This window comes from Cimex lectularius, unplaced genomic scaffold, assembly GCF_000648675.2.
Source record: "Cimex lectularius strain Harlan isolate CLEC.00 unplaced genomic scaffold, Clec_2.1 scaffold24, whole genome shotgun sequence".
NCBI classification, from domain to species: domain Eukaryota; kingdom Metazoa; phylum Arthropoda; class Insecta; order Hemiptera; family Cimicidae; genus Cimex; species Cimex lectularius.
Genome location: NW_019392666.1, coordinates 1,377,455 through 1,402,523, shown reverse-complemented (window position 1 = coordinate 1,402,523; position 25,069 = coordinate 1,377,455). Strand labels below are relative to the sequence as shown.

General features: G+C 33.7%; 1 protein-coding gene across 2 annotated transcripts in view; it reads left to right on the top strand.

Annotated features, from left to right (window-relative positions):
• The window catches only part of LOC106660792, a 35,750-nt gene that overhangs the window by 5,411 nt on the left and 5,270 nt on the right, over positions 1-25,069 (top strand). Inside the window, exons 2-10 of one of the 2 annotated variants that reach the window (XM_014383723.2) lie at positions 17,312-17,377; positions 21,461-21,653; positions 21,806-23,042; positions 23,114-23,401; positions 23,462-23,647; positions 24,101-24,197; positions 24,365-24,485; positions 24,548-24,677; positions 24,758-24,866. In XM_014383723.2, the coding sequence (XP_014239209.1) occupies positions 17,312-17,377; positions 21,461-21,653; positions 21,806-23,042; positions 23,114-23,401; positions 23,462-23,647; positions 24,101-24,197; positions 24,365-24,485; positions 24,548-24,677; positions 24,758-24,866 (2,427 nt within the window). The remainder of the gene's footprint in view (positions 1-17,311; positions 17,378-21,460; positions 21,654-21,805; positions 23,043-23,113; positions 23,402-23,461; positions 23,648-24,100; positions 24,198-24,364; positions 24,486-24,547; positions 24,678-24,757; positions 24,867-25,069) is intronic. The other variant, XM_014383724.2, reaches the window with a different exon arrangement.

The window sequence follows — 25,069 nt, the reverse complement described above, 5'->3', positions numbered from 1 at the left end:
GGTTTGACAGAATGTCTTTAAACTTCCTTTTATGATTGTTACCAGGCCATCTGCGTAACTTATGGTATGAACGCCTACCCATCCTTGGGTACATGCTATTTGTACAGTCTGATGCACTTATTTCTTAGCATTGCTAATATCCAGTTTGTGTTCTGGAGGTCTAAACCTTTTGTTTGTACAGCCTTTCAATTGGTTTGTACGATGTGTTGTCAAAAGCTCCCTCTATGACCATGAAACAGCAGAGCGCTATTTTAATGACGATCGTGCATTTGCTGGGAAAACAATTGAACTGGGTGGTGAATTTCGTCAGGTTTTATATGACGTAAAAAGAGGAGGCAGGAGACAAATTTATGAAGCATGCTTGAAAATAGTAAAGGAATAGCTTTCAGCAATTCAACTTATCCAAGAATATGCATACGGATGGAGATTCCATTGAATTCTCAATGGTTGTTAGATATCAGAAATAAAGTCATAAATTGGTGGTCAGATTAGTTAAAAACGTAAAAATAATAACAACCATTTAGTATAATGTTTTTTATTGTTTCCATGTTTTTAACTAGTCTGACCACCAATTGAATGAACAACAAACTTAAGGAAGAAAATACAAATACATCTAAAAACATTAAAAAAAAGAACAACTTAAAATATCGGAAGAAATGTTATGCGATACGTTAATTGAGGATGTTTAGTTAATAAAACTCTATTAACAGCTAGAAGTGAATAAATAAAAAATAGCATCTTATTGTTAAACGACTACCACCAGGGGAAATTTAAAGTGTTTTCTCATACATGCTGAGTCACTAACTGGTGACAAAGCCGACAATGAAAACGTAAGTATACGTATTCCATTGAATATTTCCATTCAATGACACCTTCGGGTTTGCCTCCTGTAGAATTGCACTTAAAAGCAGGATGTATAGTTACGTTATTGAGAAATTTATGCATAGGAGAGACGGTTTGTGTAACGGGACCCTTCGAAAGCAAGAGAAATTGTTAGGACGGTACTATACTGTGAAATATTAACTGGGAATAAAACGGGAAATATGCACATCCCTCGAATATATTTAAACACACGAGGAGATACCGAAATGCCCTTAGCTTTTTGAAACGGTTGCAATTCCTCCACCTAGCATTTGCTATGACCATAAATAAGTCTCAAGGACAAAGCTTTGAGAAAATAGTTTTGATTATAAATTCAAAAATACAATCATGGGCAATTAAATGTAGTCCTGTCGAGGTGTACGACAAAGATGAGCTTTAAAATAAAATGCAAATTAAAAGAAAAATGCCTAGAAAATATTGTTTTCGACGAAGCGTAGGAGTAGTGTTCAAATCGAGTGGGGCGGAAGTTTTTTGGCTTAATTTGTGGTCAGGTTTTATTAAAAATATGGAATAAAACAATCGGTTTTGTAAAAAAAACAAACTGGTTGTTTCGTCCCAATCCTTTAATATTGTCGCAGTTTAAAGTAAACAACAAAACACGAGTGTCCGGTTTTTTGGGTTTGCGTGTAATTCCCTCATGCCCTTACTGTATATCAAAGAGGCTTGGGAGGCAAATCCATATCTAATTCTTCATTCTGTACCACATTTAATAGAATTGAATTGCTTCATTATTTACAACAAACACATCACTGTAAGGTGATGAGACATACTTTTGTCAAAAATACCGGCACCCCGAGGGTTGATATGACCTCTGCTGTTGCGAACCCTCGTAAAAGAATGGTTTCTTTTTAAATATTAACAAAAAACATATGTTGACTTCCTTTTCGGAATCGGCTTAGCATCCTAAAAGACGTTTGTCTTTAATTTCCCGAAGATTACCGGCTACGAGTGATCGAAATTTCGCGTCTGATTGGATCATGTTGGTCACTGGTTTATAAAAGACTACCTTTCATCAACCTGCGAACAGGACTTCTACCGTTATTATTTTTTTTGTCTTGAAATTTTAATCTGGGCTTCTGCCATATACAGTCGTAGTTTGTCCAGTTGAAAGTTCTGTTTGGACTTTTGTTTGCTCATAATTTGCGCTCCAGTCTTATTTTCGTCCTAAGATGGCGGAATGAACCACTTAATTACCCTTATCTTTACCGGTTTATCATTTTGGTAAATATAATTCATAACTACGTGTCATGAATCTTTGGAAGGTGAATTTGAATTTCTAGTCATTTTTGTTTTTAAATCACATTCGGCCTTGTTAAGTTTTCCATTTTGATGGAAACACTATTGCCTGAATAAACACTTAGGCCGGGTACTTCGTCCATATCACGCTTAGCTATATGTTAATATTATTACCATCACCAGTAATGTTTTTCTTACTCCCACTCTCTTTCTGTCTTTATTTCTCTCACCAACCGTAGAGAAAGTGTAAAAAGTGGAGAGGAAATATGTAGTGGTTATAACTTCATTTTATGCAAATGAGTCCGTTTTTAACAGAAAGCGATGTTTAAGATGGGTGCAGGGATCTGGAAACCTTGAAAACACTGCGGTTTCGCGTCGGCGTTTACTTGACCTCTGACTCAGCTCAAGCTCCCCCCTTCATCATCATCTGTCGTAGCTCTTGCAATTTTTCATTTGCACCGATGATGATACAAATAGCAAGGTTTTTTTTTTTTAATTTACTTCGTTATTGTTCGTCACATTTCATTGGTTCTATTTATTAAAACAGGGACTGCTAAAGAAAAATGCTTCGCTGGCGTGTTAACTTGAAAAAGTAGACTTTTTTTTACAAAATTGTATTTGTATCAATTTTCCCCCTTAAAGTTGTTGTTCATATAATCAATGGTCAGGTTTGGAACAAACAAAATTGAAGCTTTTTGCTTGCGTTTCCATGACCGAGTGGTTTGGGTCGTCCGGCTTCTAATTGTCACCTAGCTATTCTAGGTTCGATTCTCGGCATAGACCTTAGACTTTTAATTGAAAATAATTTTTAAAAAATTGATTCTATACATCGTATGAAACCACCAACGTGTCTTGGGACAATACCCCTCTGTATTACAGGAATCCCTGTTTTAAATTATTTAATTAATTTGTTTCCATTGTAAGCGGTTTTTATACACATTCTTCTAAACTCGACCCGAAAAAATGGAATACGTTCTCCAGTACTCATAAATTAACATCAGCAACATGCTGCAGCATGTTCGCTGGCTGTATGTTGTATAGACAAAGCCATTATTTTAAAAAAAATTGTAATGTTTGAGTTCTGTTTATTTGGTTTTTTAACGGTTTACTGCTATAGTAAATGGTGAAAAAATAAATAACTCTTTTCTTTACAGTAAAAAATATCTTTAAAATAAAATGAAATTAATTTACAAAAGATGATGGTCCTAAGTTCCACATGTATGAGCACGAATTACAAAAAGGAAACAACGGAACAAGATATTAATATTTTTTACTTTTTAATTTTTTTGCCATGTAAAACAAAGATTGTAAGCCAAAATATAAAAATTAAAAAAAATAAATGCATACACTGTGAATTAGGTAATTACAGAACGAACTGAAGAGTACTCAAAATGGAGGTCCTAACCGGTTTTAGAATAAACATAAAGAAAAATCTTCCTTTTGTGTATTTATTTTTCTTTAAAAAATAATAGTTATTGAAAAAAAGAGTAAATAACATGTTGAAATATTTTAATTATTAGTTCGTTAATATTTTGTACGATTTCGATAAACAGTACGATCCTCAATTTTTTTTTAAATGCAGTTAGTTCTTTTTGGTAATTCGGAAAGTACCAATTTATATAGCATCGATTAAAATTTGGTTTCATTTGTCTTAAAGATTTTATTAGAATTTGCTTATGCTTACAATACTAACATTTTTTGGGGGGAGTACTCACTCAGCTTGCCTACAAAAGATACGAGTTTTAATATCTCGCCAATTATTGCTTACAATTTGAAAATTGAATTATAATAATAATGTGTAATAGAATAATAAATAAAATCTAATTGAGATGATGAAGCTGAACTGATCTCGCTAATTTCATCGATATGTATAATCGTAAACAGTTGAGCCATGCTGTACCGTGAAAATATTATTTGCATCAAATTAGTGCATCCCATAAATGTACCACAGCTTTCTCTTTCAGCTGTACTCTTACGATCGTGCATACCTCAGTGTTTATCTCCTGTTGCTCAACTATGATTTAAATGTTTTTACTACTGGTTTATTTTTATGCCATAATAGCCCTATCAGCTATTGTACCACTTAAAGCACACCAGTGAGTCGCAATTCGTCAAGTTAAGTTTATTATTATGCCTGGTTTTAGTGGTTTCTTCCATATTACGTTGGAATCTGTGCGTGAAAAATGCCAATCTGGAGTCTTCTTCTTTCTCAAGTGCCCATTAAGTCCGCAGTGCCCTGAAACGAATCCTTTTAGGATTCTAAGAGTCTTCCTGCTTCCTTTGCTACATTCTGTAGTTTCTTTCTTCCAAACCATGCAAGAGGGATTTTTGGATTGTTTGTGTCCAGTAAGTGAATCCGATTATTTCCGCATATTCACCATGACCTCTTTAATCTGTGTAGTTTGGTTTTGTTATTCAGCATCAGTGACGAGCTGATGAAGTTGACATGAATGCTCTGAAGGTTGCCTTGTTATATGACATAGCCATTATAGCTATATGTATGTTTTTATATCCTTTGTTCAAATTGAAGTGAGTGCATCTTCTCAAGTAGGTACGTGATTTTATATTTAAAGATACTTATTTAGAAATCGTGAGATGCGGTCTGGTGTGATGTAGGTTACAGAAAAACATTTTCTTTATCGTGCCAACGTTTCGATCTCTATTGAGATCATCTTCAGGGCTCAAAGTGTTTGTCTTCTGTGTAATTGTGTCATTCTTGCGTGTCGTGTCGAGAGTGCCCTTTGAAGATACTGGTGAACCAAATCATCAGCTCTGATATTTGGTTCTGGAGCTGTATGTACCCCTGCTCTTGCACCTTCTTGTGCGACACCGATCCATCAGTGTAACAAAAGATCTTCATTATTTTTCTTGGCTAAGGTTTTTTTCGCTCCTTTTTAATACTTGCGAGCCTCTGTATATTTGTGATTATTTTTATTTTGTTTGTTGTTATTTTGAATTTATTGGCCCAGGACAATCGCACCGTATGTGGGGATCGGTCTCACCGTCATGGCGTTCATCCAGATTAACCGGATTAGATTGTGCAGCGGATTATACGTTCTACAACTTCACTTTTTATGTTATTTTTCTACAAACCATCAATGCACGCGATCTTTTTTTTAGTATTGTATATGTTCTATGAAAGCCAGTGTTTTGCTAGTGTCAAACCAATATTTTTTTTCCAACTCGATCAATGTGACTGACTGTTTCATACTATCAATTTTCCGTCTCTTTGTGATATCTACGATAAATTCATAAACAACATAAAACGCCTGCGGAATCTTCCATACCTTTACTAAGCACAACCATCACAGTCACAAGTACATTTGCGTTTAGTGAAGTTATTCTCTTACCACATTAAAGATAGGAGACAATACAACACATATACACAAAATCCAACCTACGAAAACTTTATAAAAGATCATGCGCCACAGCAAAAAAATAAATAATTAAAACCAGTATCATGGCGCAAATTATGTGACAATCTAACACGCCCAACTTCATCAGGGAAATATGGGCACAAATAAAATCATTGAAAAGAAATACAAACGGAAATATCTCCCCTTCACCTTGGACAGAATTGATCTTAACAATCTGACAGCAGATTTTGTTCCCATTGAACTTGTAAAGCATAAGGATGATAATACTGAGGAACACTTTTTATTATTCACCTTTTACCGTAACTGAATTAAAAGCAGTCATGATAACCAACAATAATACTGCACCGGGACATACAAGATCACGTACCCCCCCCCCCTCATATCGAAAATACCAAAACCTTGCCTCCAAGATCTCTTCAACCAAATGTGGAAAATCGTTAATTATCCTGACATTTGGAGATAATATATATTACCCCTCTTAAGCCTAACAAAGCCCTAAACCCTCACTCTTCATATCTAGGAATATACCTATCTTTCTGCTAGATGAAAATCCTAGAAAGATTAATTAAAAATTGTTCGGAATGGTGGCAAGCAAAGGTCAATAAACACCCTTTCAAATTTGCAAATATTACAATAAATCTCATATCTCCCCGAACGTTATTTTTCCAATTAGAGGACAACTTCTGTGCCCTAAAACATAATGGATTACTTAAAGATGGAGTACTAAGCCCCCTACTATTTTCTATTTATATTCATGATATAAACGACATATTTCCTACTAATGTAACAACTGCATTATTTGCAGATGATATCTGTTTTATACATCCGGTAAAAAGTTTACAAAAACCATACAATAAACACTACTACTATGACCCACCTGAAACAACCTGAATGAGCTTTTGAAAAACGGAATGGACATTTTAATAGAGAAATCATGTCATCTGTACACAACTATTCTCAGAGGAGACAATTTGGAAGTCAAAAATGAGATTAAATATCTGGGGCTACACATGGATTCTAAATTAACCTGGAAAACACATAGATTTTGTAAAGAGCAAGTCAGAAAAATACATCTGTATCATGAAAATGGTTACTAATAAGTCATGGGGTGCAGATCCCTAAAAAGCACTTAACTTCTACCGTACAACAATTAGCGTTAATTGATTACGGATCTATAATTTATGGTAGACATTCACTTCGTATCTAAAAAAATTGGATCGAGTTCAAAACAAATGTCTTCGACTAGTATTAGGTCCTCCCCCTTCTACTTTCATCAATGCACTTCTGGCAGACTCAGCTGAGGAGCTACCTTTAAACGTCAAAAGACAGATAATGGCAGATAAATTTACATTGAAAGTAGTTGCTCACTACCTTCATACGTTCAGCCAAATATGTCAATTAAATACGACAAAATTAACATATGTATACTGGGCATATAAAAATACCCCTTTATAACTTCCACTTTCCTCGGCATAAATCAATTCAGGCCATCTATCAAAAAGTCAAATAAACTCCCATATTAGGAAATAGATTTCCACGACATATGCCAAGAAATTAAAACAGTTAACATTTCCATCCCCATGAATGTAGACCCTTCCATGCCGCCAATGCCTTATTCAGAGGAGAATTGGAAGATAAATTCCGATCATACCGTTTAATTCCACTAGTTTTCGTGGTCCGCTTGACCAGTTATTTATCTCAACTAAAAACCTTAATTGAAAGATACCGTTTAATGTTCACAGACGGGTCGAAAACAAAAGAAGGAGTAGGAAGTGTGTTTTGTGATCCCAAAATGAATTACTCATGTAGCTTTAACTGCCTGAAGAAGTAACCATCTTTGCGACTGAAATATACGCGATATTCCAACGCATTATCATATACCTTTAAACGTCTATCTAGCATCTAGATCTCTACCAAGCAACATTAACTACATTATGGGAGTAACAGATAGGAAAGTGCAACCAAATGCCTAGAAAACTTTCACTGAAAACCAACTAATGACCATATAGGCTGTGAAACATCCAAAAAATACGATGCTTGACATATAATGGTAAAACACTAATAATAGCATGGTTAGGTGGGCACTTTCGAGTACATGGTAACGTAAAAGCTTAGCCACAAAAGCAGTTACAGCAGGATACACCTCAACCTTCAAATTTATTACAAAGATATATTTAATAACCTTAAAGCTGTACCCGTAAAAGCTAGGCAAAAACAATGTGTATAGTCACCAAGAGAAAATTTACAAAACGATAAATCCGGTGATATCAAATACACCACGCTTCAGTTCGTCTTCGGTGAGTAAAAACCTGTATATGCAGGCTGAGGTCAAATCATGGGATATGTAAACTATACCCGAATGAAATAGACCTACAGAACTCCACACAATGCAGATTTTGTTCCGAAGTGGAAAACATGCCTATTAATAATAATAATATTATAGTAAAGTGAACATAAATGTACTCAATAAAAAAACAAAAAACAATACGGCATGGATTCTCCGTCTGCATGGCATGCCAAGAGCAAAAAACATGCCCATTATGATATCCCCTGAATTTAGGAACAAATTTTTCAAACTAATTGCCTCCCTAGTTGAACATACATTTAATTGCATATCGCTATTGAAATCTAACGAAAAAGAAGTATTTAGAGAAGTTGAAAATTATCTAAACAAAATCCAACACAAAGTATAATATAATGAAAGGAAGGAAGGGCACCATCAGTGCTTGCGATCTTCTTTTTAATATCGCTAATAAGTTCTATGAAATCCAGTGTTATGCCTATGTCCAACATAGTTTTTTTTAACACGACCAATGTTAGTATGTGTCATGCAATCAATTTTCCGTCTCTTTGTAAATATAACTATGGTCGCTTTGTTAGGATTGATCATCTGTAGATTTTGAACTTTCTTGGATAATATCACGGAGGGTTTCTTCGAACTTTCTCTAGCGATTAGGATTATGTCGTCGGCGTACCCTTGGCTTTCAACTTGGAGATTAAACTTCTCAAGGACTTAATCAACAATCAGACTCCGTAGTAGAGGCGACAGCACTCTTTCCTCCGGCATCCATCGTCCAATTTTTGATCGTCTGTGTCCGACCTACTTCGCAGGAACTTTCCCAACCTAGGGAATGTAATCAGCCCTCATAAACTGAAACCGACTTAAACTTAATACATATGGGGCATCGAATCGCGCCTAAACGGGCGTTTGGAATCACAACCGCAGTTTTACGATGGGAGTCGAAGTAGTTTGTAGTAAAAAAGGAGTGATTCGTCAAAAACTAATGGAATGTAGTTTAAACATCCCAAACCCAAAGTCAGAGTTGGGCGTAATCGATTGAAATTTTAACCATGGTGAACGATTAATTAATCATCAAACCATTAACGATTGAAAAAAGTTAATCGTTATCTAGATTGTGATTAACCAGGTTAATCATTAAACAATCCTGCGATCAATTAATTATTATTTAATAGTTAACCACTTTAAATGATTAATCTATGTGTTGTTTTTTTTAAAGTGACATTCAACATATTTACTGACAGCATTCACCGCTTTTACTCTCATTATTTTTTGGCAACCCGCGAATAACGGCCAATGGCCAATTTTACTTTTATTTAAGAAATATTAAGTTGAGTTGTCATTATCTGTGTTTCAGTTACAATTTCCACAAAAAACTATAAATTTTACAATCAAACATTAATGTTTTAATATTCCACCACTATCAAACCCGTAAGCATTCAAGTGAATAGTGTTTTCGTTTGTAATTCGATACTGAAAAGTTACAGTTAGAAATCGAAAACATCAAATAAAATTAAACGATTTGATAACGACTCTAGTGCAGTAATGTTAACAATTAATTAATCAATAGTTAATCTTGATTAACGATTAATTTCATCAATCACAAGTTCGATTTACGATTAGTCTCATTAATCAATTAATATAGATTCACGATTAACCTGTTAATCTACCATGCAAGTTACATTAAAAACATCGTTAATCAGTTTACCATTAATGATTAATTGCTAATCGTTAATAGATTGGAATTAGCTCATCTCTGCTCAAAGCCAGTACCTGACAAGATAGCGACACCTTTTCCGTTTGTTTTTGTAGGAGATGAGGCATTTGCCATTTCAGACAACGTTAATGTGCCCTTATAGCGGAAAAACACTTACCTACGCAAAAAGAATATTCAATTATCGGCCATCTAGAGCTTGCAAATTTAGAGAATGTTCATTTGGCATAATGGCCAACAAATTGAGAATATTTTATAATCTTCTAAATGTAAACTTGAATTTTTCTGAAGATATCATTAGTGTCATAACTATGTGATATGCGAGATGGTATCGTTATGAGGAAACTCCATTGAGAAGCATTGAACACGGGATATGTACCTCGAGGCAGCATGTCTGCTAAGATAAATTAGCAAATTATTTTCTGAACGAAGGAAAATTACCATGGCAGGACGGAATGATATGAATTTATTCTACCTAGATAGCTGCCACCTAAATACCTAGGTACTTAATCAGTTACTTAGTTAATAAACTGCGTTTTTCTTTAGAGGTCATATAATCTAATCTCCCAAACTTAATTTGTTGCAGGTCGATAAACGTATAAAACATTAATAAACTACATAAGTATACGATATACTTGAATAACACCTACATTTTTCTTTATTTGCCTAGGAGCTTTCACCTCTTTCAAAAATGAGGTAGTTTAAAAAAACACCTTTTTTATTTTTTTTCTGACGTTTCGACCTTTATTCGGGTCATCTTCAGGGCATAAAGAGTGGTGCTATTCTTTTGGTGTCATATTGGTTTAGTGTGAAAGTGTTATGGCACACCAATAAAAATATTAGAGTACTGATATATTATTGTATTTCATTAGTTTATGCTTACTCATAATTTTCTTATTTTCCATCGAGTCATTTGCTCTTCCAGACAAAATAACTAGTCTTCCCAAGAAGACCTTTCCAATTTTAGATTTTTGTAATCGCTACTCTCAAGTTCCATAATTTCGTCGATCGGTGCCAACAAGTCCGTTTCCGTCATGATGATCGAAAAAATGAATATTCGCTGGTAAAGCGCGCCTTGAATTGAATAGACTTATTAGCCAATTGATATTCGGGTGTTGTAACGGGCAGAGTGAGGGGGATCCCGAGTCGCGCGTTGGCCATAATCGTGCGTATACGTCGGTTTAGTCCCGACTCGATCCCAGCAAAGTGGGATTTTTCGCGTTCGATGGATGTCCTAGGATTCTCTTCGAATAGGTGAACCTCGAAACAACGTGCTCTTATGAATTTCTACGTGCAAAATGGTGCGTGCGATCCTCATCCGCTACGCGATATTTGTTATAATTTTGTTTGTTTGTTAAATCGGCGATATAGAATATATGTAATAGACATTTCATTCTTGACGAGCTAGGACGGTTCGCGCCACTTTGCAGTAAAAATCCAGACTAAATACTTGCATTCGTTCCCTTCTCGTAACTATACGAAATATTTCTGACGAACGAAACGGGCAAAATAGGCGAGGGCATCGACGTGTGTTTGGACCTTAGACCGTCCTTCCGTTTTCAAGCGAATTCGCACTTTTCGTAAATTTCTTTTCCCATATTATGCGAAGTCTCAATACACTTTATGGTGTGTGAAGTTCTTTGGGTATTTCATTTACTGCGAACGAGTCCTCCTAGCCCTCATTAGGCAAACGTTTGCTTCTGAGGATGAGGGGGAAAAGATGAAACATAGTCTGGTAGACCTTCTGTCCTCAATGGCGACGAATTAAAAGAAGCTATGCAATTTCATTTGATTCAAACACGTCAGTAGCTAGCCACAGACTATGAAACCTTACGCTCTAGCTTACATCGACTCGCGAAGACATGGACGAAGATCAAGACACGGGAAGATAATTAAAGAATATTGATTCATAAAATATCTGTGAATGGTTCAAGTCATTTTTTCTTTACGAACTGTCGCGTTATCCTCATGGTATTAAGTGATGTAAACACCTATTCCTCCTATGTAAATAGAAATGTTAATTAACGGTATTAAAACAATAACAAATGATAAACCTCACGAAATTTTCTGATTACCTGGTAGAACAACGTGGTAAAAATTTTAATTTCTAATGACCAAAATAGAAAGTACACTCAGGGAAGGACAATTAATATAAATTGCGTGTTATATTATTTATAATAATAAAAGTATCGATGAAAATGTATTCTTACACTGGGATGATTAAAAATTGTTGCGGAAAGTTATACGTACTTGACTATGCCTCAAGGTCGTCTAGTAATACCTTTACCCCACTACTTTCTGTGTGCACTGTAAGTACATAGAAGGGAAGCTTTTCCCCCTTCTCACGGTGCAAAAAGCCCATTCTTAAATTCCATAACGGTCCCAAAACGGTTCATTGCCTGGCGGCTGGCTTGTTCTAGGTACTGTTTCGTTCGAAATATCTATGTATTTGATCGCCCCAATACGAGCAAAACAATGTTTGTATAAGCGGTTTTTCCTCGGCAGTACGTTTTATTTTGTTCAGCCAGTTCCAAGAAATTGTTATCAGTTTAAAGAATCGTTATTCGTTGACTCAATGGCTATCGATCATATCATTCATAGACTTACAAACTTGAATTTTCTATTCACTTCGTTTGTATGGTTAAGTCCAGACTGTTGTCACCTTTTTGTAGGATAGATGTTTAGAAGAACAATTCCCAGGTTCCGGGTTGCGAGGGTGGAAGTGGAAAACAGGTTCCTCAGCCCTGGTACGTCACATATCCCTTTCACTTTAGGGATGGGTATCAAACGTTCAAACTCAAAAAAATCTGTTTGATATCGGTAGTGGTTAGAATGTAAATAATCGGTGTCAAAAAAAAGTATTAATATAATAAAACTACACAAAAGGTGGCCGCAACGTTTAAGGCGTTGACGGAGCTCATCGTTGTAAAGTGTAAGGTAAAGGTCCCGGGTTCGAATCCAGCGGCCCCTCATTCGAACGCGACATACTTAATATTTTTTTTCCAAAAAACACCGACACTCCGAGGATATATATGACCTCTTCTGTTTCGAACCCTCTTATAAAAAATGGTTTCTTTTTAAATATAGCAAAAAACCATAACCATATGTTGACTTACTTTTCAGAAACGGCTTAGCATCCTAAAAGACGTTTATCTTTGAGTTCCCAATGATTACCGGCTACGTGTGAACGAAATTTCGCGTTTGATTGGATCGTGTTTGTCGCTGGTATATAAAAGAACTACTTACGACTATTGTCATGAACCATCTTGAGAACAAGTCATTTCTACCGTTACCATTTTTTTACATCGAGTACTCGATGTCCATTCCTATTTCTCTATTTATTCATACATTTAACAGATTCTGGAAAACGTCGTGTGGGGGAAACCTATATCTGTGGTTCAATTGTTATTATTTTCATTTATTATTTTCTACCCGTTAGTTGATACAGCGATATCTCCGTTTATCGAATTGTGCGATTCATTGCCGAACAAAACAAACTAGAAAAATTAAAAGACAGTCTTTGGCATTTTGTTCAGCCTTCTATATTATATATACATAAATGTATTGTTTAATAAAGTAAAAATTTAAAAGCTTAAAATTTAAAAGCATTAAATAAAAGGAATAGCTTTGTTATCATCTAGTGGCACGTAGGGGAATGATAAAATAGCGCCACGTCATTTGTATGTATAATGACGGTTGATATAAGATATGGGCGCTATTTAGTTAACCTGGCGTACTTAAAATCGTTTTGCTCTTTTTTACTTTCTTCACCTAAAGATCTTCGATAGATTTGGATTTCTACGATTTTCATTATTATCTGATGAACTGACTAACTGATTCAAGACCATACTTTGATCCAGTATATGTGATTTTTTATTAAACATGAAATTGTGATTAATACTTTTTCCTTAGTAATTCATGGATCGGTTTGAACCCTTTAAAATTTTATTTGTCGTGTTTTAATGTGTCGTTAATCTGTGCGTGATTACTTCGTTGCCATGAAAGTGAATATTGCTTTAACTGGTTGGTAGGATTATGGTGCAATAGAAGAAAGGGGAACAATTGGAGCGAGAACCGAACCGACCGGTTGTTCCCGACTGGTTTCATTTAATTACTCTTATATTATTTTCTTCAGCGTCGATTATTCTATTGGTTTCATATGTACTGTAAGTTTGTCTGCTGGAAAACTTGTCAACGATCATGCATCCTTATTATACAAAGAAATAACTCCTATAGAATTGACTACTACATCACGTCCAGAATTTATTATTACGACAAAAGTATAACTAATTCAGAATTTAGTGTTACGACAATATCTACAAAGAACTACCTCTTATGGAATTGACTACTACATGAAATTCACATTGAAATGAATTTACCTCTTTTGTTAAAGGCTCCACTTTTTCTTGTTATGCCAAGTCCAAACAATTATTTTGGAATTTTGTTCTATAGTTGAGTTAGAAGTCGTAATTATTATATAGAATATTAATTCTCAAATTGCTCCCACATGAAAATATGGAAACATTCTTGGTTGGCGTCGTGAAATGTGGCTGCGTAAATTTTGGGAATTAGCCCAGTTGGATCAGGGCATTCAAGGGCAGTTCTATTTTGACCTGTGTTAAAACGTTGATTCGTTTTTTGTTTTTTTATCTCGAGTTCATTGTGACACATACCTTCAGAAATTAATAAAACGTTCATGTAAATATATATATTTTGGAAATGTAATTAATCAGTTCTCTTGCTAATATCAACTTGACAAAAGGTTTTGAGTCATTTCAAGAACGGATGTATTATAAAGGTAATTAAAGAAGCAAAGATGATACGTCAACCGGTTTCAAACTAGTGATGAAATTTTTTTCCTATGACAGTCGTAATTGGTATATGGTTATACCGCTACGGTTCATCAGTCGGGTTTCCCCTCAATTTCTCATCTGACCTAGGTCTTTTGGAACGTCGTGCGGTCCAGACGAATCCTACGCCTTACGCAGCAGCACTTTTCATTTGTTGTAACACCCATAAATTTAGTGTTTATCAACCCAATACAATTAGAAGTTCTAATTTGCTCTTTACAAATTAATATCGTGGTACACGACCGTACGAATCGTCTTCCTGGTAAAACAAATATTGCAGCAAAATTCTTACTTGTTTGGTTATTTTTTTTGGTCAGTATATCTTCCTCAGTGACCAAAACATCGGAAACGATCTGCTACATGTTCATTATCCCGCTGACGCCAAGTGGAAATCTCACCATTTATTTAATTGTGTATCTTATAATGCACGTAAATTTTTAATTAAACTAAAGAATGATGAAGGTCGGTGCTTGAGGGCGTCGGTAGCCACAATGGTTTAGGGGTTGAAAAGGCGCTAATCACAGGTAAACGCCTTGCATTCGACCCCTGCATACTTACAAATGGGCTTTTTTTTTCAAAAACACCGACACTCTGAGGGTTCATATAACCTCGTAATTAAAATACTTCCGAAAAAATATGTTAACGAAACCTAACAGCTTAAAGCGAACAAAGTTTTTTGATAATATATTTTTTACTCTTCTTATCAGGTTGTTGACTTTTTATATTTCTTGGGCTTCTTTTCATGAACTAGACAAGCATCAGACTCATTTTCTTTTTTTCATTTCATTTTCTATTTTCAGTAAAAAGAAAATAAGTTTGATGGTTGTCTAATGCTTGAAAAGAAACCTAAGAAATATATGATAATATTTTTTCGTTTCTGCTCTTTCTTTTTTCTTTGTGCGAATTATTCAATTTTTGTTAATTTTAGACTTTTATAAAGGTGTTTTTAAAAAATAGTAGTTTGTACCAACTTTAGTACATTTTTTAAAACACTAAGATAAAAGCCTAAAAATAATAAAAAATTAATAATTCACTAATTTTCGTGGCCCGCTTGACAAATTAATATCTTTCAATTAATTAAGATTTTTAGTTGAGATAAAAAAGGCAGTGTCACGAGCGGGATTCGAACCCACGATCTTCGGCTAGATTGGTTGCTCTTCTACCACTTGAGCTATCGTGACTTCGATCCACTCGAGAACTAACCTCCCATCTCGACCCCACCTTTTGAATTTTCCTCCTTTTTGCCATTTTTCAAATGTCGTGTAATATATTTGATTTGATGGAGAAAGTCAATCTTTTTTTCAAATGAACACTTAGAAAGAAGTACTGCTGGTTCACAATATAATAAATACTTAGTTTTTACATTAAATATTACAATTTAATACTATTACAAAACGATTCAGTCCAATCATTAAGTAACATTTCCGGATATGTATCATACCACATATCACAGTAGTATGGAGTTCAGGCACTTATGTTCATATGCGCCATGGAATGACCCCGACAACCCCATCGCATAGTAATCTAGTCTACACCTAGAAAATTATTTGAAACATTTTTCAACGGATAGCGTTGGTTTGTTAGTTATGATAATTCAATAAAAGAGGCTAGTACAAACGAAGTGACTAAGATCTTAAATGTTCGCTATGCTAGTAGCAGTAGGACTAGGCAAGGAGCCCTGGGGAACACCCTCTCCAACGGTCCTAAAGATGGTTGGACGTACCTGTAAATAAAATGTTCTGTCTGACAGATTACTACTGACAGACTTCTACGAGGTTTATGGTATTTTGTAAAATATAATATTTATATAAATTAAACTATAAGAAACGTTACAACATACATCGTTACATATATATTAGATATAATACATTTCAAGGGGCGAAATATAACAATCTGTCATGCGTATTTACAATAGCTTAATTAAACGAGTCCATTTGTAGCGGTACCTGTATAATTATAAACAAACTTTTAGCAGTTTTCGTTTGTTATCTTTTTGGATATATTATGATCCAATGTTTTCCTCTATATTAATCTGTAGTAACTCATAGAAATTATATTAGGTTGGATATTAATGTAAGTCTGCATATATATAATAAACATGTGCATATTCGGAAATATGGACGTAGCTTTGTTCCATACGAGAACGTAAACTCTGAGACCTGCCAAATATAGGTTAGATTAAAATCTTATAGTAGCATGAGTGTGTCTGTATGTAATATCTGTTCTAGGAATATTGCGTGTGGAAGATAGGTAAATAACCATAATAATGACAAAATACTAATTAACGTATGGATCGTCTAGCAACTTAAGGTATATGACAGAAAATGATGAAAAATGCAGGAAAGATTATGTATTTTCGCGATTATAAAATAACGTGAGAAGGACAAATATGCGAGAAGCCGGCAATGACCATAGTAGTTAGCCCGCAAAACAAACAAAAAAACCGAGAGAATGTAATTGTAATGTAATTAATTTAAATTGTGAGATTTCCTCCTGAGATCTGCTGGGTGATGTACGTAGTTACCTACCATCTTGGTCTGCATATCTTCGCTGATTTTGTCTGCTAGGTGCGTTACGGCATATCGCCTTCTGAAATGTGCCTAACAGACAGAATCAGCGATGATAGTTAACTTTAAACTATACATCATTTAGTCTCGATAATGTAAATATGAAAAGACGAGTTAAAAGATAAGGCGTCAACATTATTGGGCACGTCACTATGCGGTGACGAGGCCTGGTGTGTTAAATCAACTACGAGTGGGGATTGAATGAATGAGGAATTGTGAAAGCGGAGGAAATGGGCGAGAGTGGAGAAGGGAGTTGGTGTTCCACCCTCCCGCCTCGTTTTCCCCAATTGTGTTTCAGACTTAGAGTGACCATAGTGATTCATGTTGTTTGGGTCCTCAAGGTCGATGACATGACATGCCATCGTTGAACAAGTGCCATGTTTCAGGTTTCAAATCCGCCGGCCATCTACAGGAGAAAGGTCCACTCGGCACCTCCGTTATCGACAAAAATGGTGAGTACCTTTCTACGTCAATTGCACCAATGTTTTCTTTTACATATAGAATGACAATTGGTTGCATGTTATTACATATTAGATGTATTTATTCTTTTACAAAGCCCTTCAGAGATCAAACAACGCCTCGATCATAAAATAAGTGACAAATTATCTATTACAATTACCTTTGATAGTAAAGCCTCTTATTTTGCGAACGTTATAATTACATTTTTTAACGACGTGTTTTCGTTTTGTATTGTTTGTTGATCTATTTATTTATTTCACACGTATACGGATCTAAGACCCTTTAACATTAAAGTTAAAAAAGTAAAGTTAAAATTTAAAGTTGTAAATAAGTTATTTCACTAAATAAAATTAACAATAGAAAAGAAGTGGAGGAAACAGAATCGTACTCACTATAAACTAGAATATTACAGCCCTTATTTTGTCTCAAAAAACATTCAAAGTTAAATTTATTTTAATCAGTTTGTATTTATTTCTGACATTATTATAATTATAGGGGAATAAAATAGTTAATTTGTTTTATAAAATGATGTATTAAAAAGAACCAAATGCCGGGTTACACGAGGTGAAATAGAGAAAGAAATGAAAGATAAGAGGTCAGGACAATCTAGTTGACTGACCAGTTACTATTTTACAATAAAATTAATTATTCAAAAATTTTAACGGCTTCTTTCTTCTACCAGCTAATATTGGAAGATTATATAAAAAGAGAACAACCAACAAATTTACTAAAAGGAAATAGACTATGGAGGATTCTAACCAATTTATTTAACACTTTATCTAAAATTTCATAATGTGAAGAAAATTACAGGTGGTCTTAATTTAAGAAAACTTTGTTTTTAATATTGATAATGTTCTCCTTAAACTCTAGTTCCTATCAAAAGAGAAAAATGAAGCTTTAATGCATGGTAATCTATTTTCATAGTTAGCTATTACTGAGAGAGTACTTGTGCGATAAAGAGCGGATCAACCAAGGATTCCACACATTGTTTAATAAACTAAATTATGCACAAAAAGGATTTTGAATTGTAAATGATTTAAGGTATAATAATTTTTTTAATCCCCTAGATAGATGTCATTTATTGTCGCCACTTGTTTTGCTTTATTGGGTTGTTTTGTTTTTCAGCCTAGGAGGTTATCAAATTTGTGAAATATTGATTTACACATTATTTTAATAATAAACATTGTCTTAACATTTAAATTTTGTGAAAACTCTCTTTGCCTAGTTTAATTAGAAATAGCAAAAAGATTGGTCTAGAATTTCTTTGTCCAATCTCCTTTAAAAAGGGTAATAGTTTCTACCTGCTGGCGTCGGGCAGACTGACAATACCTGTAGTAAAGAATCAACAGGTATTTTGCTACAGCCAGTTCATGCCTTTCTCATGGTACTGCAAAAGAGAACCTCGGTCGGTGGCTAGGAAGTAGGAATATTACATATTTATGTGCGTACTATTTCGAAATTGAATTAGTATTTGATGTTGATTGAGGAGTTCGAATGGTATCATGGGGTTAATTGGACACTGCCTTTTATTTTTAACACAGTTTGTAGTATTTAAACTATTTCTTCTTCAGTATCATACATCAATAATTAATTATTTGATGTATTACTTGTGAAATTGTGTTTATAGTATACTTTATAAACTTTCAGTTTTTATTGAAAGGGTCCGTAAATAAATATAATGTAATAGTAAACAAATTTGCAATTCATAATTGTGTGCTAAAAACGCATATTACATATTCAAAACCTTACAGCTGCCACAGGGACACATTAAAAAATGAGTTGAGGAAAAAACTCATAGAACAAGATCATCACTATTCTGATAAGATAAAGGTTTCTATCACAATCACCTTGGCTTAATCTTATTAATAATTTACCAAGATTTTTTTATATTCCTGCTTATAGGAATAATTTTGGAAAGCACTGATTGTGACAAATAAAAAAGGACTGTTTCTATCTGATAGAATTGACTAGCGTTTTCAAATACTTGCAATAGATAATTAAGTTTTAGCATGATTCAAATTCTACTTAACTTTGTCTTCTTAAAAAATATTTAATTTCTCTGTCTACTAAGGTAATTCATTACTATTTGTGATACATGTAATTTAAATTAAGCTTTACGCTTAGATTTTTTAAAGAATTTTTCACAAAACTAAAAGTGGACCATTTAGTAAAAAGTGTGGCATTAAAGTGTGTAAAGCAGTGAGTCAAAACTGCCTGAAAAGTCTCCACTGTTTCCAACAAATGAAAAACCTTCCCCCTACCCAATTCAGTTTTCAAATTTGATATTTTTGTTCACAGCAGCTACATAGATATATTAAGTCAAGGAAGTACTGAAAAACACATGCATTCACATGTATTAGAGTATTGCGAAAGGCATTAAATAGTTTGGCACATTGGTTTACTTAACACCTCACAGATAAAAATGTAACATCTTACATAATGCTTTCTTTCCCAAATTTCAGTTTATATCACAACCATCTAACAGAAGAGTATGCAATTGAGGCAGAAGTGTTACAAGGCATCATTTTAGGCCTCTATGCTACATTAATGACATACCTATGTGAAAGACATATGGGAAAAAACTCTAAGGGGATTGTCAGAAGAGTCAACAGCCAGAACTCAAATATCTAACAATGTATCAGCTGATGAAAAACAATTTGTCAAAGATCACATTAAATTAAATGCATCTTCAATATAATATTGAATCAATATTATATTGTTTATAGATTATGTAGTAGTTAATAATTTATAATTTAATAGTTAAAAAACATAAATAATGTGAGTGCTAAGTAGTTAACTAAGTCTATAAGGTATACATAATTATTATAAACGGTTATAATTCGTAACTGGATTTCTGTATAATTGCATATTTTGTTTTCTTACATTTAATGTCTTCAAAACTATTTTCATGTTTCATGACCCAAAAAGCGTAATCTCAGATGTTATTTTCCCCCTTTTTGGTCAAATTGAATGAATATTGCATAAAATTATACAATTAATCCAATTTCTTTTTTTTCTTTCTTAAAAAAAGTAAATTATCCTTAAAAATCATGAAAAATGTTTAAACTGTATGTATTATTTTAACTTTCAATTAAAAATATTACAAGGGATAAGTAAGTTTGGAGAGACAACGAACCTATTCCTAGATACAAAGTGTTTAATCAAAAAATCATAATGCCCCATCTATTATTGTAATGGGGCAAAGCTCAGTTCATAATCCATATTGAGATTTTGTCCACTTGATAAACAAAAATGTGTTTTTTTAATCAAAACTGAAACAATAAGTAAATGATTATCCACAACTAAGAACTGTGGAAAAATGGTAGTTTGTGCTTTGAGGAAAGTATAGGACACAGCAGAAAATAATTTGATGTATATTATAAATCTGGGAAGTTTTTTATTTATTTAATGATTTTGGAAGAAAATTAAATGTAATATATTGCAATGTGAACTTCTGCTAGAACCTCAGGGACATTGCTAAATAGAGCTCAAATTTTAAGAAATTTGAATGAAATGACTCAATTGATCATAAAAGTTAAAAAAAATCTTAATTCACCACACTGTTTGAGAGCCTAAAAAAATGAAAATGACGGAAGAATTTTAAATGCAAAATTTGACTGCTTTTTGATAAGTTGTCTACAATTGCTTGAAACCATTCAGTGATTGTACGTATGAAAAAGAGATTTAAGGAGACTCCAGCTACCTTCTATAATTGTCTGCTACAAAAATTGACATGTTACAGCCCTCGTTTTTGTGAATAATGTTTATAGATTTTTTTCTTATATATATAATCTCTCAATCAGTTATTGTTAGACAAAACCAGGTAATAAATTGTTAGTTAAATTCATTCTACCACTGATTGAAAAAATTTATGGCGTTTTGGGAAATTTTCTTTCATGCTATCATGAATAAATAATTTCTATTAAAATTCGTGATTTTTTTATCTAGTTAATTTGGTTTACATTAAAATAAGTATGTTTTTGTTATTACAAATCTGAAGATAACTACATTTGTCAATCAGTTAACTCACATAGTCTCTTATGTTTGTTGTATATTAATTGTATTTAATTTTTTAGATAAAGCTTTGGAAAAAAACGGATTGGACAGGGGCAGCAAGATGGTCAGAGAAAGTGAAACCAACAAGTATTTACACAAGAAGTTCAAAAAAGTGGCAACATTGGAAGACACGACACCAGGGAAGGCGAAAGAAAGATTTTTCCCCACAGTGGAGGAAACCATTAGTCCAGTGTCACCAGGATGGAATGGAAGGTATGTCTGTCCTTGTAGTAAAATACCCTGTGCAAAACTTTTTTGTCTTATAAAACATGTCTTGGCTCATACTAATGAAAGGCCTTATCAATATATAATAACCCTATGGGGTATACTTTTAAAACTGAAAGTAACCTTTATAAACACTACAGATCCAGGTCGCATCCTCTTAAGATGGACAGTCAGAGTTCCGAAGAGGAAGAAAACCAACCAGAGGTAAAAAAAATCTACAAGCCCAAGTTTCATCTTGAAGAAATCAAACCATCAGAAGTGCAGAAGATAGGAGTTTCTTCAAGCACAGATGTCTTACATATGAGGATAAATAAATTGATTAGTGACAATCAGGCTATAGTTAATGATGCGACATGGCCTAAGAAAACCTCTTCTTCCCTTCGGAATGGTGATTCGAAGGAGTCTTTATCTTTAAGAGTTTCCGCCTGTGAATTAGAAGAACCTCAACCACTCAATTTGACAGTGAAAGAGTCAAGAAAGAGGTCATTATCGGAAACCTTGATTTCTGATGGTTCTATCATCAAAAACATCCTCCTCAAAACAAGGGAGAAGCCAGATGTCTCTAAAATTACAAATGCTATCCTTCATCCTTGCCCAAATTGTAAAATAGTCTTCCAAACTATAGACAATCTAAATACTCATTTGTATTCGTGTAAATCTAAGTCTTCCCCTGGGCCCCTATTAGGTAAAACGCCCCTTGTAGATGGTTTTAATGATTTAAAAAAAAGAAAAATAGATTTTAGTTTAAAGTTGGATGAAAAGAAGTCAGTGAAACTGTTTGGTGGTGAAGTCCAGATCCTAGATAGTCCTGCTGGTGAGTCTAAAATCTTAAGGATAGATGGAAGGAAAGAGGTAATAGAGTCAATGATGAAAAAAGAAGTAGTGACAATATCAAAGACAGGCTTGCATTCTGTGGGAGGGACCATGATTCAATCTGAAAGTATATCCCCAAAGCCAATTTACCCAGAAAAAATGGTCCTTCCTATATTACCAACTGTTGCACCACCCAATGTCCCTGGTATAGCATCTCCTTTGAAATATCCCTCTACTATCAATCCTCTTACCAGCATAACTGCTTATAACTCTCTCACTCTTCAAACCCTAACCCCAGAATCCCTGTCGCCACTCAAACCAACAAACTCTTGTCCGTACAATGGAGTAATGACGATACTACATGCTGGAAAACCTATTCCTTTTGTCCAAGGTATCCCTGGCCCCAACTCTCTCCTATCTCCTCAACCCCTCATTCCTAAAAAACCAGAAAAGACCGTGATCATTCAACCAGCACAACAAAAAGTTGAGCAGAAACCTTTGCCTCCACTAAGAATTGATGTAGAAGAGAGATTGCTACCATCAAGGACTAATTTGGAAACAGATGTAAGTGTACAATTAATTTTGCAAGTAATCAAATTTAATCTTTATAATTAAATTTTATATAATTATTTCAGGTTGAGGTAGGTGAAAAGAAATTTCTGAGACCAAGCACTCTCCCTCTGAAACCGGGTTCATACACACCGAAGCGTTCTCTTACAACTCCTAATGCTATATGTCTGGTTTCACCAGAGACTCCTCGCCCTAGAAAAGCTTTCTGTCAACTATTTCTCAATGGTCATGCTTATACGGGCATTGGGCTTAAGTGTTCAACAAAAACATTTTTCTGCACTTTAAACAGTGTCCAGCCCACCTACCTCCCACTCATGCCCAATGACAAAGTGTCTATGTACTCTCAATGGCTGGTAAGTTAATATTAAAAACTCATTTATCTTTTCAAAATTTTTATATTCTTTATTCTCTAGCAAATTCGTAAAGATCCAGTTCCTCTGCCTCCTAGTCTTGAACTGGATCCGAAGAAAGCAATTGCGCAGTACGATTCGAGGAACAGGGATTCATCATACACTATTTCCAACAGGGATAAAAAAGATCTCATAACGCACTCTACCTTCTACACTGATCGAGAATTAACTGAAATGGAAAAAGTTGTGGTAAAATCATTTCGAATGTTTCATAATTTCAGATTTAAAAATACATATTCCATGTTTTGCAGTCAAAAAGAGTGTACTTTTCAGGCTAAAAGTGTATTGGTTTGCTTTAAAATTATATTTTCATAGAATCAGTGTAAATTAAATGTTTCAAATAAAGCAATTCTACAGAATAAAACATTTGCCAGTTCAACATTTATAATAGTATATATAGTGATTGTTTGGAGATCGTGAGATGCAGTCTGGTGTGACGTAGGTTTAGAAAAACATTTTCTTTATCATGCTACCTACCTTTAACATTTTGAAATCTAAAATATATCTTAAAATTACAAATTTATAGAACGATTTTTTAATTTGTTTGGTTAATTGAACAAAATGTTATTTGATTTTCAAATTTGTAAGAACAGTTCGGAAATAATAATGCACTTGTATAATAGTTGTTTATTTTGGTTTTAGAAAAATGGAGGTGAGAATGATTCACATCCTATGAAGATAAAAGTCTGTGAAGGTGGTTTTGAATCTAATGAAGATTATATTTATATCAGAGGCAGAGGTATTTAGATTTTTCATTTAAATCCAAATAATAATCAATTAAAAATTTTGATTAAAGATACTTTTTAATAATATAATTTGTCCTTAATTTTTTTGTCAATAGATTTGCTTATTGTGAATTAAGATTAATTATATGTGAAAGAAGGCTATATTTGTACTGTTTTGCAGGTCGAGGTCGCTATGTATGTGAAGAATGTGGAATTAGATGTAAGAAACCTTCAATGCTCAAAAAACATATTCGTACTCATACTGATCTTAGACCTTATACTTGTAAATACTGTACATTTAGGTATTGTATTATTATTAGTTTAATATGTTGAATGTTTTTCCCTAATTATATAATGTTTGTAGTTTCAAGACAAAAGGGAATTTAACAAAACATATGAAATCCAAGTCTCACTATAAAAGATGTAAGGAGTTGGATATTTCTCCCATTCCCACTTCTATTGAAGATTATCCAGATAAATCAGATAATGAAAATGTAAGATATAATTTTTTTTTTTTTTTTTTTTCAAAATAAAAAATTGTTTTTCTGTATAATTGAATCTAACTGTTTTACAGCTGGAAGAAAAAGGATTGGAAGAAGAAGATGACGAATCAGAAGAAGAAACAGAGGATGATGAAGAGGAGGAAGAAGAAGAAGAAGAAGATAAAGATTCTATTGAAGAAGGTAAAGTTTGATAAAAATTCATATGCTTGTTTCTTTACATTTTTTCAATATTGCATAAAAATTAAACTATTAATTTATTAAGATTCGCAAAAGGTTTTTTGTGAATACAATTGACTGATAATAACTAAAAACTTTAATATTAAATCTTTTAAAATGTTACATAGTTTATGTATAATAGTTTTTGCTCTTAATTAAAGGTGATC